This window comes from Ahaetulla prasina, chromosome 5, assembly GCF_028640845.1.
Source record: "Ahaetulla prasina isolate Xishuangbanna chromosome 5, ASM2864084v1, whole genome shotgun sequence".
NCBI lineage: Eukaryota > Metazoa > Chordata > Lepidosauria > Squamata > Colubridae > Ahaetulla > Ahaetulla prasina.
The window spans coordinates 106,846,295-106,862,064 of record NC_080543.1 but is presented as its reverse complement, the minus strand read 5'-3'; the positions used below and the strand labels follow the sequence as shown (position 1 = coordinate 106,862,064).

General features: G+C 38.5%; 1 protein-coding gene across 2 annotated transcripts in view; it reads left to right on the top strand.

Moving 5' to 3' along the window:
- Positions 1–15,770, top strand: part of STK24 (serine/threonine kinase 24) — a 34,809-nt gene that overhangs the window by 3,335 nt on the left and 15,704 nt on the right. For both annotated transcript variants that reach the window (XM_058185574.1, XM_058185573.1), the window contains exons 2-3: positions 5,639–5,869; positions 15,557–15,613. In XM_058185574.1, coding sequence (XP_058041557.1) covers positions 15,578–15,613 — 36 coding nt within the window. In that variant the 5' untranslated portion in view covers positions 5,639–5,869; positions 15,557–15,577. The remainder of the gene's footprint in view (positions 1–5,638; positions 5,870–15,556; positions 15,614–15,770) is intronic.

Below are 15,770 nucleotides of genomic sequence, written 5' to 3'. Positions count from 1 at the left end.
GAGTTGTAAAGTGAGTTTTGCCCCATTTTATGATATATCTTGCCACAATTGTTAAATGAATTATGACTTTATTAAGATAGTAAACACAGTTGTTAAGTGAATCTGGCTTCCCCATTGACTTTACTTGTCAGAAGGTTGCAAAAGGTGCCAAGTGTCTAAATTTTGGTCACGTGACCATGAGGATACTGCAGTAGTCATAATTTTAAAAAATGGTCGTAAGTCACTTGTTTTGGTACTGTTGTAACTTCAGACGGTCACTAAACAAATGGTTGTAAATCAAGGACTACCTGTATTTTATTTTTAACAAGGCTTTTTGACTTATCTTTTTAAGTTTTTATTTATTTATTTGTCGAGTAGGTATTAGATAATATATATAAGTATAAGCATGAATTGAATACATAAAATAAATACAATTAAATTAAATCTTAAATTGAAACTTATCAATTCTTCAAAACTTCCTAGTCTACATGTCTTCTTACGTTAATTAAATTAAGGGTGGGGGGTGGAAATCCTTTACAATTTAAACCTTTGGAAAAGATTCCCTATTGTTCATCTGGAATAATTTGCTATGTAGTCATTTCCAAATGTTTTCCGGGTGTGTTGTAATGCAGTTCCTCTCCTAATTACCAGTATTAGCCATGCTGCCTGAGGATGATAGAAACTTTAGCTGAGCATACCTGGAAGGGACATCAAACTGGTTAAGGCAGCATTGTTTGCTTATTTATCAAAATTACATATTTCAAGAGGTTCGCAGTGAAGCCAACCTATGTAGTTAAACAAGTCAACAGCCAGTACAATAAAATCAAGCACACAATGGAGATGGACTGTGATTAACTCTCCAGCTTCATTTTAGTGGCCCTTAAGTGACACTTCATAGCATAATTTCTTACATTTTGGGAAGCACAAAAAGGGCAAAATCAGTGTGATAGATGAATCTGCTTCCTTTTTACTCATTTACCTCCTCCTTTCTGGGATGATCATGTATCTGTGTATATATATATATACACATGTATATATATGATGTATATATATATGTATATATATATATGATCATGTATCTGTGTGTGTGTGTGTGTGTGTGTATAGATAGTGTGTGTATAATATATATATATATATTATATATATATATTACTTTTTGCTATTTTAGCCACACATCCCTAGGATTCTGTGCACTTCTAGGTAAAGCTAAAATGTAAAAAGTTACTACTACTTGTAAAAAGACTTGCCTGTCCAAAGAAAATGCATCTGGTTATTTTATTACAGCACTAATCTTTAAATGTATTGTTATTTGTCCCCAGTTGCCTGTGTGGGCATTTGCAGGGAACAGTTTCACTGGGACTAGCAAGAAGTGTTGTGTACACAGACATTAAAATGGTTAAGGACAGGTCAGCTTTGCAGCAGATGTAACTAGTTTAATGCTCCAGAGAGAGATTCTTGCTTTATTTTAAAAGTATTCTGGGAAACGCCTCTTGAAAATGCTGTGTATAGCTCTTGTGTCTAGAATCATAATGTTATTGTTCAGAATGAAAGGGAATATAATGGTATACCTAACTGATTTTCTGTGCATTCCGTTCAACACCATTTTGTTGGATTGAGGTGAATCATTTTGTGTTCCAGTTGTCTTGAGGAAAGGGAACAAACTTTAGTTGCTCAGGACTTTTCAGTGCGTCGTTGCTGCTTAATTAATTTGGGCTCTTAATATTTTTAAATAGGATTTACTTTTAAATAGGATTAATGAAAGAGCAAGTTAAAAATACAGGAACTTTGCTGAAACTATGTGGGCCTGGTTCTGCCTACATATTAACCTTGAAAACTATGATAGAAGAAAGTTGGGATTTAGAAATATCATCATCATCATCATGTCCTACCTACACACACACACACATGTATAGATAGTCAACTCAATCAAAGCATTATAGTTATATTTGGCATGTTGGATTTTTGTGTATATCTACAATATTAGGATTAGCGCCAAAAAGCCTATTGAACATGGAATTTTATATCCTGTTAATAGTCTTTCATGCAGTATGGTTATAAATTACTGTTCAAAGTTACAGCTTCAATATCATCTTCATGCTTTATCAGTTTTCCATTCTCAGTTGTACCTTGTTTCCTTATATCGCCTGCTTCAGTGTTTAATCTAACACAGATTAATCTAAAACAAATTTGGCTCTCAGGATGAATTCTCGGCATTCTTCTCCACATTCTGTGAGACAGATTGTTGTCTAAACCTGAACTGATGCTTATGCTTAAGTAGACATTTATTCTCCAAAGAAATGAGGTTAGAAATAACCACAAAGTGGAGCCGTGCCTCTGACTGTACAGGTGGTCCTTGAATTACGACCATAATGGGGCCCAAAAATTATGTTGCTAAGTGAAACATTTGTTGAGTGAGTTTTGCCCCATTTTATGACTTTTTTTTGCCACTGTTGTTTAGTGAACCATTGCATTTGTTAGGAACGTTCAGTGAATTTAGATTCCTCATCGATTTTGCTTGTCAGAAGGTCAAAAAGTAGATCACATAACCCCAGGATGTTGCCACCATCATAAATATGAACCAGTTGCCAGGAATCCAAATTTTGATCATGGGACCATGGGGACAGCAGTCGTAAGTGTGAAAAATGATCATAAGTTCCTTTTTTCAGTGCCGTTGTAACTTTGAAGGGTCACTAAATGAGCTGTTGTAACTCGAGGACTACCTGTACCAAGCTGCTTCCTCTTCATGGTGTATAAGGGGGTTTAGGGGCTGAGAGATGACTTAGTCTTTCTTCATCCTATGCATGATACCTCCAGCCTGGGTTGGATCGTTGTTGACTTTTAGCAATACCTGGAATCCCTGACTTACAACTGTTTGTACAGTGACTGTTCAAAGTTACGATGGTGCTGAAAAAAATAATCGATTTATGATCCTTCTCTGAAATTATGGTCGTTGCAGTGTCTTCAGTCATGTGATCAAAATTCAGCTGTTTGGCAGCTCACTTGCACTTATATCTCCCCCCCCCCCATCTCCTTCCCATGTCTGCCCTTTGGGCCACCCTGCATCCTACACCCTGCCTTGCAAGCAGACACAGAACCCTGTGGCTTTAGGGCCGCAAGAAGATCTTGAGTCACAGCACAGTACAAAATCCCTGGAAGTCATGGCCAACCCAGCCTGCTCCAGTTACCACCAAACCTCAGTGCTCAGGAAGCACCAGCAAGCATTCATTCACCCAGCTGCCTTCTCCCCACAGTTCCCCACACCCACTTTTGACTTTGCCTCATTGCCTTTGCTGTCTCCTGTTTGGACCCGGGGCCACCATGGTGCTCCATCATCTCTGGCAAACATTTCCTACATGTGTCTCCCCAGCCTGGGCCAGTAGCATGGTGCAAATAAGAATGCCAGCCCGTGGGGTTAGGCCCGAAGTGGTTTCAACCAATGGGAAAACGCTACGGGTTGGCATAGGGTTGGTTCACACTTCCTACATGTGGCTCCTGGAGCAACCTTCTGTGGTTTTCTACTGGGTGAAACTAGTTCTGGCTTTCCCCATTGGCTGGCATTCTTATTTTTGCCAGGCTGCTGAATCAGAGTTGGGGATGGGGGTGGGGGTGGAGGTGGGCAGCACATGTAGGAAGCATTTGCTGGAGAAGCTGGAGACAAGCTGGTCCAAAAAGACAGCAAAGGCAGTGAGGTGCTTCTTCTTCAACTGTAATGGTTGGGCACAAATGGTAAAAGGACAGTGTGGGAAGGTGGGAGAGAAGGCAACCAAGCGAACAAATGCTGCTGCTTACTGGGCTTCCCAGACACTGCGGTTTGGCGCTGGGTTTCTGGAGCGGACTAGAGTGGCCGTGGCTTCTCGCTGCAATACAGTCTCAGTGCTGCATGTTTTGGGGGGTTGCCTCTACCCCAGGGTGCAGGGCAGCCAGAAGGGCAGAGATGGCGGGGCAGTAGGCAGGTGGAGGAAATTAGAAACAGCACATTACTGAGATTTGGGACTGGGAGAAATCATGCCCAAAGTATCTTGGATAAGGATAGGTATTCGCTTAATGACCTGCAATTCTCAGTTAACAGGGAGTGCTGGGATTGTGATTTCTAAGCCACATGGCATCTTGCTTTATGACCACATTGCTCAGGGATTCAAATTCCAGTGCCATTTGTGGTTGTACGTTGGGGACTATCTTTATGCAGAAAATAAAATGATCCACCTCCCTAAGCAGGTGCTAATTGGCCAACTATATTTTGCGCTGTGCATAATTATTTGTACAGGTAGTTGTCAACTTACGACCACAATTGAGCCCAGCATTTCGGTTATTAAGTGAGACATTTGTTAAATGAGTTTTGCCCCATTTTATGACCTTTCTTGCTACAGTTGATAAGCTAATCGTTGCAGCTGTTAAGTTAGTAACAAGGTTGTAACAAGCTTTGCTGGCTGGGGAATTCTGGGAGTTGAAATCCGCCAGGCTTAAAGTTGCCAAGGTTGGAGACCCCTGGCCTAGATCTATGCATTTAAATACATTTTCCTGAAAAGAAATCTGTAGGTTTCTCAGTCTTTTCTCCAAAAGGTTCATGGCACAGAAAATACTTTCTGGTGTATGAACTGGCTGTTGCTGATTTCATGAGTATGATCAAGTTATTATTTTATTATTATTATAATGGTTTACCGTTGCTACTTCCAGGAAGTGCCTTTTTTTTTTGAAACCATAGGGACTTCCTGGTGTCTCAATCCTGCTTAGATTTTCTTGACATCTGCCAAACTAAACTAGAGTTAAACTGTTTAGGTATGTTTTTTTTATTATAAATCAAATATATTCATTCTGTGCCTATGCAAAACTATTGAAAACAAAAACAGACTAATTAAAATACATCTTCCAGTAGGTGATGATGTGGATCAATTCTGTGGAAGCCACAGAGGCAGACTATTCCAGAGTGATGATTGCTTGTTATTTTTCCTTGAGCTGCTTCTCCTCATCCTTTCCCACTATTTCAATTTGTGGCTGTTACCTATAAAGATTTGTAACCCATCCAAATATGGATGGTGTTTTAATCTTAAGTAATAATGGAACTTCAATAATGGTGTTAACTTTGTGTAATGTTTAAGTTATGCTTGGCTGTGATCAATCTGCTGCTCCCTGTTGTTTATAATAAGATTTATTACAGCACTAGTATATTTAATATTAGACTCCACAGTGTGAAACTGCATTTTAGTTGTAATTTTAGGTGCTTATTGAATAAGGAAGTTAAAGTATGCTATCATGTTTGTAGGTTGAATTTTAAATTGATGAGATAGGTGGCAAATGTTTAATAAATAGTGTGTAAAGCTTAATCTTCAAAGTAATTGCAGAGATAATGGGCAAAACAGAAGATAATATATCCTTGTCTTCTCTTTACCTTTGTTCCTCCCCTCCCCTCCCCTTCCAATTTTGCTTTGTTTTTAACCAACATCCTGGTTGTTTGCTCAAGTCCTGCAAACCCCAAATACAATCTATAATTTTTAAAAAGCAAATCAATTTTTTTCCCTACTTTTGCTTTATTTTTCGTGGATTCTTTGTTTTAAGTCCTTTATATTTCTTCTTTCTGGAATTTCTTCCATTTTAAGTGGAAGAATCAACAATCCAGTAACCTCAGCTTTATTTATTATGTTCATTGAAATATTTCTTCCAGAATTTGAAAGCGGATCCAGAAGAACTCTTTACAAAACTGGAGAAGATTGGCAAAGGTTCGTTTGGTGAAGTTTTTAAAGGCATTGACAATCGAACACAGAAAGTTGTTGCTATAAAAATTATTGATCTTGAAGAAGCTGAAGATGAAATAGAAGATATACAGCAAGAAATAACAGTACTGAGTCAATGTGACAGTCCATATGTCACCAAATATTATGGATCTTATTTAAAGGTAAGTGTTTTTTTCACAGTGTGCCTATTTTATGAATCGGCGTATTTGTAAAACATCTATAACGAAGCCCTCTGACATTTGGAAGCCTAAACAAAATGAAACGTTCATTCATTCTGTAAGACCTTTCTGCTTATTTATGTAGAGACATCAATATATGCTGAAAACTGATCAACATAATATTGAAGTACATGTGTTCTTATAAAGTCAGAAAATTTAGAGAAGGTGTATATCCGTTTATATACATGCATACATGTATGTATTTTATGGGGGATGATATATCCCCACACATAACTTTTTCATGAATAAATACAATGTTGGTGCTAATTTAACCTTTTAATTACTACTTTTCTTATGAAGAATCTTGGGAGTTGCCATTTGGAAAGCATTCAAAATGCAAGATAATCCTGACTCATTTTGCAGGTTGTTCCTTCGTCTTATCCGCAGCGAGGGAAGTCCTTTTGCACAACTCTCATTTCTTGTCTCTTTTCATTTGCAATACCCTTCACCAACACTGATGGTTTCCTTAGCTTGGGAAGCCTCAGAAGATTTGGTTTTGTGTTTTAAAGGCTTAAATAGCTTACGATCTGACAATTTCAGGAACGAGCTCCCTCACTGTTGATATTTTCTGGACATTAAGATCATCCAAAAAGACTCTCTTAAAAGTTTTCCTAACTTATAGTGACCAGATTTTAACATTGGTAAAGTGGGACACCATTGCCCGGGGTGGGGGTGGGGGTTTCTAATTTTTTTTACTACCGGTTATGTGGGTGTGGCTTGTTTGGTGGGTGTGGCTTGGTGGTCATGTGACTGGGTGGGTGTGGCCAACTTGATGTCACTCACGTCAAGGGTTAGGGTGCTTGGCCTCTCCTATTTAAAAAAGGCTCCAAGAGAGACAGCTTTCTGACCTTTTGTCCCAAAATCTTGCCTTTACAAAATACTTTAGAATTTGGGAAGAGCGGGGAAGAGGAGTTTGGTTGTTCGATTTTTAATAATTTCTCTTTCTTTCTGTGTTGCGACGGCCAGCCGAACAGACTATCGATTGCTTCACGAGGACGGTTTCAAAGGGTTGGCTGCCAATTGGCTGCTGCGTGAGGGGAAGCACGCGAGTGTGTGTGTGTGTGTTTATGTACGCGCGTGCAAGCGTGGGAAAGTTCAGCCAACCTGTCCAGGCAGAAAATGTATGTAGAAATATACATCATGAGTGTTTATGGAAAGGTGTGCGGGTTTGGTGCGCCAGATGTGAAGCTACCCTTCCTCCACCCCACCTGTCAAAATCTAGAGAAATCACAAAACATTAACTGTGGAGGTGGGCCGAACAGCAGGAAATAAACAAACCCACCCAAGCCAAACCCTCCCTCGCTTAGCGAGGCTACTCGGAAGTAAATTGCGGGGGGGGGGATTAAAAAAACAGGCTTTTCTCCCAATGAGAAAAGCTTTTGACTGCAAGCGCCCCCCCACAAGACTTTGCCTTCGTTCCTCCCCAAATCGAGGAGCCAAGAGGTGCCCCTCGACTTTCCCCACCCTGTTAATCCCTTGTTTGGGATGCGTCATTTGCAATCCCGCCGAAAATCGGGGCTTTTTTAGAATGCCACGGGACGCGGGAAAATTTTTTAAAAAGCGGGACTGTCCCGCCAAAAGCGGACTGTCCCACCAAAAGCGGTCTGGTCACTATATCCTAACTTGTTTCATGGGTACCCAGAAGAGGGTTTTTCCTCATCTTGCTTCTTGCTATGGAATGTACTTCTCTTAGGAAATGTTCTCAGTACCAAATATTACTGTGGTTAAGAAAAGTCTTCCTAGCCAGCTTAGCTCTTGTTCATCAGACTAAGGGAATAGTTGATTGTAACTGCTTTTATTAAATTTTACGTAGGTTGACATTTTTAACTAAGATAATTAAGGTAAAGGTAAAGATTCCCCTCGCACATACGTGCTAGTTGTTCCTGACTAGAGGGTGGTGCTCATCTCCATTTCAAAGCCAAAGAGCCAGCACTGTCCGAAGACTTCTCCGTGGTCATGTGGCCAGCATGACTCAATGCCAAAGGCGCACGGAATACTGTTACCTTCCCACCAAAGGTGGTCCCTATTTTTCTACTTGCATTTTTTACGTGCTTTCAAACTGCTAGATTGGCAGAAACTGGGACAAGTAACGGGAGCTCACCCCGTTATGCGGCACTAGGGATTTGAACCGCTGAACTGCCGACCTTCAAATTGACAAGCTCAGCGTCTTACCCACTAAGTCACCAGGTCCCTGTGAGATAATTAAGGTGGATATAATTTAAATAAATAATAACTTTGATGTGGTTATTGAAGGAGCAAAGCAGAAGCTCCTAGTAGTTCTTGATCCAATAAATTTTAGATGATACCTAGTCTATCATTTAGGAATGAATAGGAATGGACCATGGTGGACTTTTCAGATACGTGGTCAGAAGTCTAACAGTTGGTTTCTGGATCTTGGAAATTCCTGTAGGGCTCATGTGACATAAGGTACCAGTGTCCATGATCCGTGCAATGTGCGTGGTTCTTTTTGCATATATCTAGAGAGGCAGTAGCTGAGGCAGAGTTACCATAGGTAATTCTCAGTTGCTAATAGTGTGTATGCTGTGTGTATCCAGGTTTTGTACTTCAGTCTTTAAGAACTTTCCCTGAACGTTCGGCGGCTTGTGATAGTAGAAACAGAACTCGGTATAAATTGGAAAAGCTGCTGCATTTTCCTGTAGAAACTCTGCAGAGTTGCCAAGTTTGGTATTAAAAGAAAAAGTGCATGAGTGAGTTTTGTAGTTTGGAGAACGAAATGTTCTCAGCTTGTAGAATTAGATAAAAGTTCTTGAAGGTCACTAGATCTGTCCTGGAGAATCATGTCAGTGCGCAAGGGTATTTCAGTTACTATTTGATTTTTGTTTTGCACCTGTAGTACACTAATACTGTGTAGTCTAAGAGTCTATATTTAAACTAAGTCTAGGAAGAGGATCAGCATGGTAATAGCATGGATGAGCTAGGTGCTGAAACATTGTTGTTTTCCCTACCACTACAATGACTAGGAATTCCCAATTTCAGATTTTTTTTCCTTTTGCACTAATCTAACAAGATACAGTGGGATTTTATGGTTTTCCTCAAGCAGTATTGAATATGTGTCTGCAGTATAGTTGTCCTTCAAATGAGACTTTAGAAACGGATCATTATTTCTGTTTCATTCTTCTATTTCCCCAGAAGATGGCACTAAAATGTCAAACTGCCTTGTGTTCTCAAATGCGCGCTGAGAGACTTGGAAAAAAAACCAGGCAAAATAAGCAATCCTAAAAATATCCACAAACCTTTTAGAAATATAATTTACAGAAGATAACAGATGCTAAATAAAATATTCTCAGAATCCAGTTGGCACAAAACCCTGGCTTACCAAAGTCAAATGGGTCAGATATCTGAAAACCTATAGAGAGACCTATGTTGGAAATATACGATAGCTTGCAGAATCAAAGTATTTGAAACTCTTGGTTGCTTTGGAAGGACAGTTTTGCGGGTGATGCATAATGATAGATGTTCAGAGTGAAGTGAATGACTTATGCTGTCACCACAGAATTAGAATCTAGGGACTGTTGAGATAACCTCTTCTTATATCCTTTATTGTAAGTCTTCCATAAAGGCTCATTTCTTAAAGAGATGCTAAAAAAACAAGTTATGTATACAATAGTTCAGTGGTGTCAAACTCTTATTTCATTGAGGGCCACATCAAGATTGTGTTTGACCTTGGGGGAGCTTGGGGGGGGCGTGGCCAGGGTGGACATGGACGTTTTCCCTGGCAGAGGGCTGCAGGAGGCTGTCATCGCTGAAAATGGATCTCAGGAGGATCACGTGCGGCCCACCCAAGCTCCGTTTTTGCTGGCAGGTACTGTGGGGCAGTCTTTCACTGTTTCTAGGGCGGCCCCATGGGCCTGATCTAAGCACCCCGTGGGCTGAATTTGGCCCTTGAGTTTGACACCCCTGAAATAGTTGAACTGTTATAAATTTAGTATTATCTTGATTATGGCATAGTTTGTTTCTGCTTCTTTTCCTTTTTTATTTTTTGCTTTTTTGTGGATATATGGCTGATTATGGTATAGTCCACTTGGAAGTACAGTAGATACTTTCCAAATTTGTTGGATTGGTCATGTAGGATTGATTGTGGGATTGCACTATAGGTATATCTCCCCTAATGACTATGTTTAGTGATGGTTCGAAGTTATGATGGAACTGAAAAAGTACTTTTGCGATCAGTCCTCAGGTTTATGACTGCTGCAGTGTCCCGTAGTAATTTGATTGCTATTTGTGCACCTAACAACCAGCTTCTAACAAGTCAGTGGAGAAGCCAGCAGTAAAATTACAAGTCATGGTCACCTGATGTCTTGCTTAATAACCCATGGTGATTTGCTTAATGACCAAATGGGAAATGACATCTTAACTCAGTCTTTTGCTTAGCTACAGAGTTACCAGTATGAACTGTATCTACTAAGTGTGGACTACCATTAATGGAATATTGCTGTATTTGTAGTGAAAAAAAAGGAAAAAGAAACGACATATGTCAATAAAAGCCAAATGCTGTAACTGAAAAGTAGCACAGAAATAATTGTCCAATGAGTTATGAGATTTAAAATGTCAGAATGGTAGGGCTGGCTCCACTTTTGGCCAATTTTGTTACAGGCCCCAAATTTTGAAATCCTTAAAAAGAAGAAGCAACAATTGTATGGTATGTTATAGTCATGCATAAAGACTATAATTTTTAAGTCTACAGCTCCCTATCTATATATTAGATTTTACTGTCATGTAGAAAGATACAGAAATGTAAAAATATGTTGTTTAGACAGATCAGATCTTTTGTAGTGATTTGTATGCAGTAATAATGTAGATAAAATTCAAAATCTGACTAAGAATCCAGTTTAACAAATTGACTGGTTTTACTAATAAACATTTATATGTATATTACTTTCCTATCACGTTGAAGCTATTTGTGTTACAGCTTCCTTATTTGTCTCCCAACTGTAAGTTATGTTACTATTTGTTTTGCCAAATATATTCTTCATTGTTTTTTAAGATGTGCATTTTCCCTTGTAGCTGAGTGGAAAACTAAACATGACAGAACTAATATTCCTTTTCTTGCAAGGATTAGCATTCAGAAGATAAATTGGAGGCTGATCTGTATTTCCCCTCAAAGAAATACCAATATCTGAGGGCAGTTGATCATCATGATACCCAGGGTTTAAATAATAATAAAGATTAAATCTATCTCAAGAGTATTGTTAGGTAAAATGATCAAACATGTATAACTTTTTTCAGTTTCCAAACCTTTTTAAATGTTTAAAGTTACTGCACAATTATTGACAAGATTAATTCAGTCATAGAGAAAAAGAGGTTTTTCATATCAAGTTATTGAAAGACCCTACTGGCAGTTGGATTTGAAGTAAAACAGCTTTCGCATTTGGCATTAATTCTTGATGTCCTGCTGAATCACCCTATCAGAACTGAGTAGTTTTCATAAATGCTTGCTGTTCCCTTTTTTTGCCTGTCCTGTTTGACCTCATTGCAGCTTCAACAGCAACTGAACAAACACAGGTTTTACTTGTTCTTCTGGCAAAACAGGCTCTTCTTTGCAGATGCTTATATTTCTGAGGATTTTTAAGATTCTATTTTGAGTTTATTATTACAAGAAACAGTTCCTGTTTTCGAAACACAACTCTACTTTTTGTAATCCAAAATATTTGAATCTGCATTTTGTTGTTGTAAAAATGTTGCATGAAAGTAACATTCCAGTATTGTCCTGAGTCAAAATTCATAAATTGAGGTTAGAGATTAAGGTAAACATGTTTGTATGTGATACTCGCACACATACCCACACACACACACACATATGCATATATCTAATAATAATACTGAAATTGTTCTAAGATGGCAGAAGCCAAATATTAAATTTCTATAAAATCTTTTCTTTGGTAGATGTGGCATGAAAAGTATGTGTTTCTCAAAAAAGTGTTGCCACACATCCTTTATTGTGGAAGCATACAACCACACAACCAAATGTGTTTATCACACTGTTTCCAAGAGCTGCAGTCTGGGTCTTCTTTTTAAAAAAATGGGTGAACCCCATCCTGACTTTAAAATATGGAGTATACTCTGGGAAGCTGTGTTTTGGAGACTGAAGAAGAGATTTTAGGATTGCGTGCAGGTTATTATTTATTTATGACTGCCCATCTCGCACAGGTGACTCGCGTATAAGATTTAAAAACTTGAAAACCATAAGCCCAATGCCCAAGGATGAACAGTGTCCCTGTTCCTAAAGAAACACATCAGTAACAACAGAATTCAGCTAATCTCCTGACCCAAATCTTGAGGAAAACTTCCACGTCTTCCATGCCTTGTGAAAGACTAATAGGATCATGAGTATTTGAATCTCTAGGGCAGGGATGTCAAACCTGCGGCATCATGTTGTCATCATGTGATGTATTGCTAAACCAGGGGTGGGTGTGGCCAATGCATAACGCATCCGGCCCATGGGCTGCGAGTTTGACACCCCTGCTCTAAGGGAGTGGTGTTCCATAAGTTGCCAGCCCCTGTTTTATTAATCTTAGTTTTCAGAATCCTTATTTACTGAACTGATTTGCAGATATTGCAGATATCATTACAAATGTCACTTTAAAGAACAAGAATTCTGTTTAGCACTGGCTACTTTTAATTTCGGTACTGAATGCCCTTGAACTGAGACGTGTAAGTGTCCTGAGGCTGCTTTTAGCTGTGACTTAATGGACTAAGTCAATCTGAAAGAATTCAATTAAAGTTTGTTGGACTTGTTCTTTAGTGCAGAACAGGCTAAAATAAATTTGAATGTACTGGTATATTTTTGGCCAATTGCTGTAGATTGGCGAGGATTTCCAGATCAGTGATTTAGCTGTGGAGAAGAAGAGAGAAAAACGTTACCTTCCTAATTCAGATTGTGAAAATCAAGAAAGCTGAAGTGAGAGTAGAAGGACAAGTAAATCTATGTAAGGCTTTCAGTTGTAATGACAAAAAAAATCCCAGAATTGACTATGACGTTAGAAGCGGATTTCTTTGCCATTGAGTTTTTATATTTTCAAGTTACTAAAGATCTAGAGATTTTTGTAAAACAATACAATATCATACAAAAGAAAACAAAACAAAACACCTGATCATAAAAATTCAAGTGGGTTAGGCAATTTATTGTCATGGTCTCAATTCTTAGATTCAATAGTTTATCTCTAATATAGCTAAAAAACTGGACTCATTTCTTGTCTGCGATTAGATCTTTTCAATGAAAACAAAACAGGGAGTCTTGGGGCATCTTATTTTGTGGTTCATGTCCTCTTCATTAGATGGATAGAGTAAAGTCCTATGAGAAAATGTTCATAGTACATATAGATGCAGTAGGAAGGAAATAGAATAAGTCTGACCTTCGGACCTTTCGCCGCGAACTGAAGACACATCTTTTTATTCGCGCGGGGCTGGCTTAAATTTTATTGATTTTATAATTTTTATTATTAATTTTAAATGGGGTCTTAGTTTTCTATACATTTTAAATTTTTAGGCTAATTATAATAAGTTTTTTAATCTTGCATTTTATACTGTATATTGTCTTGTCTGTTTTTATTTGGCCTATACACCGCCCTGAGTCCTTCGGGAGAAGGGCGGTATAAAAATCAAATAAATAAATAAATAATAAATAAATAAATAAATAAGTCCATCTTCTAGGTCAGGGCTGTCAAACTTGTGGCCCACAGGCTGGATGCATCATGTGCTGGCCCTGCCCTGGTTTATCGAAGGGGAAAAAGTTGTGATATGTCACATGATGCTGTCGTGATGCCGCGAGTTTGACACCCCTGTTCTAGGTCTTCCCTATTTTTCTGAGCCAATAGGCTTTAAAAATATTGCTTTTTTTTTTCTTTAAATGATACTAAACCTTTACCCATACAAGGATGTGATCAGAGCTCTGAACAGTCTTCACTCATATTATGCTCAGTAAGAAAATAAGGAAGAATTACTTGATCTCTTGCCATTGGAATGATAGTTTATTACAGCTTTGTATTGATTTGGGCTCCTTCCAGTTTCTTATTTGCTTTATATTAGCCTGCACGTATTTAAATGCCACAATTCCACTTTACCATTTGCAGAATAGGTGGCATTTCACTGAATTTTTCAACTTTGAAACCCAACCATAGAGCCATTTTTAATACCGTTCTTTTGATTGTAATAAGTAGTCTACTGGGATGGCTGTTTTGTAGATCAATAAAGCAGTGCAGATGCTGAGTAAGTTGCATGCTTTTTCTATACAGATGCTAAAAAAAATGATAACTGATTTTCCCCGGATACTGCAAGAGACTCCACAAGGTTCGTGTTTTTCTAGTGCACGCTTAGTATATGGCTCAACCGAAAGACTCACCCTATGAAAAACACAAATTTGCAGAAATAGACCATGTTCACACCAGGGGTGAAATTCAGCAGGTTCTAACAGGTTCTGGAGAACTGGTAGCGGAAATTTTGAGTAGTTCAGAGAACTGGCAAATACCACTTTTGGCTGGCCCCAGAGTGGGGTGGGAATGGAGATTTTGCAATATCTGTCCCCTGCCACGCCCACCAAGCCATGCCCATAGAACCGGTAGTAAAAAAATTTGGATTTCAGCACTGGTTCACAGCCATCCATAGGTTCCTCCACCTTAAGGTGACTCAGCCAGCTTATCCCTTCCCTGAACTGTCCTGCCTTTTCTCCACCCTGCCTGGCTCCTTTCCTCCTTTATCTGCCTGTCCTCCTGCTGGTCTGCCCTTCTGATCTGAGACCAAAGGCATTCTGGCAAGTGAAGGGCCAGAGAATAAGATGACACCAAGGCTTCTTTGTTTCTTAAAATACAAATTCTTTAGAAAAACAGTTTCAACGGCATTTTCAGTCCAAATCGTGTTTGCATCTCATCACTTAAATTAGGACTTGTAACTAAGACTATTTGGCAGAAGATTAAACTTTCTGTGCTTTTGAAATCCAGGTTTTTTTTTAGTTGTTTCTGTTGTATAGTAAAACTGCTTTGAATAGCTCGGAGTTATTTTTGAGGGCTTGTTGTAAGTTCCAAGTTTGTCCTTTAATTCTATAAGACCTGCTAGGCTTATACAAAATTACCGCAGCCCCAAAAATTGTTACTTTTAACTGGTCCTTGCACTTACTGACCTTCACAGCACTTCACCTATATGATCAAAACTCAGGACTTTGATACCTGGCATGGTTTTTATGATGGTTGCAGTATCCCAAGGTCATGTGATTGTCACTTGCAATCTTTCCAGCCAGCTTCCAAAAAACAAAATCAATGGGAGGAGCTGGATATGATTAATGACCCACGTGCTTTACTGAACAATCACAGTGATTTGCTAAACCATGGCAAAAATGATTGCGAAATCAGACATGACTCAATTAACAGCCACTTTGCTTAGCAACGGAAGCTCTGATCACAGCTGTGGTCATATATTGAGGACTATCTGTAACTGGTACATCTGTTTATTTTACAATGACAAATAAGCCATTATTTATGGTGGCAAATCGTATTTATTTTATCATTCTCTATGTGCTTTCTTAGAGATACGATAAAAGGCAGGCATAATGTAGTAAACACTTAAAATTATGATGATAATTTTTTCATTATTTGAATGTCATTTTGTATACATTAACAGGACACAAAATTATGGATAATAATGGAATATCTTGGTGGTGGATCTGCCCTTGACCTTGTAAGTAACCAGTTTTTATTACAATTTCTATAATTCATCTGAATTTTTAAATATTATTTTGCAGCTTTTATGTCTTATGTACATCATAAAAATAGATCTACAGCCACAGAACTGTAAACTTCACAAACAGAATTTTAATTATTCATGTAATAGGGAA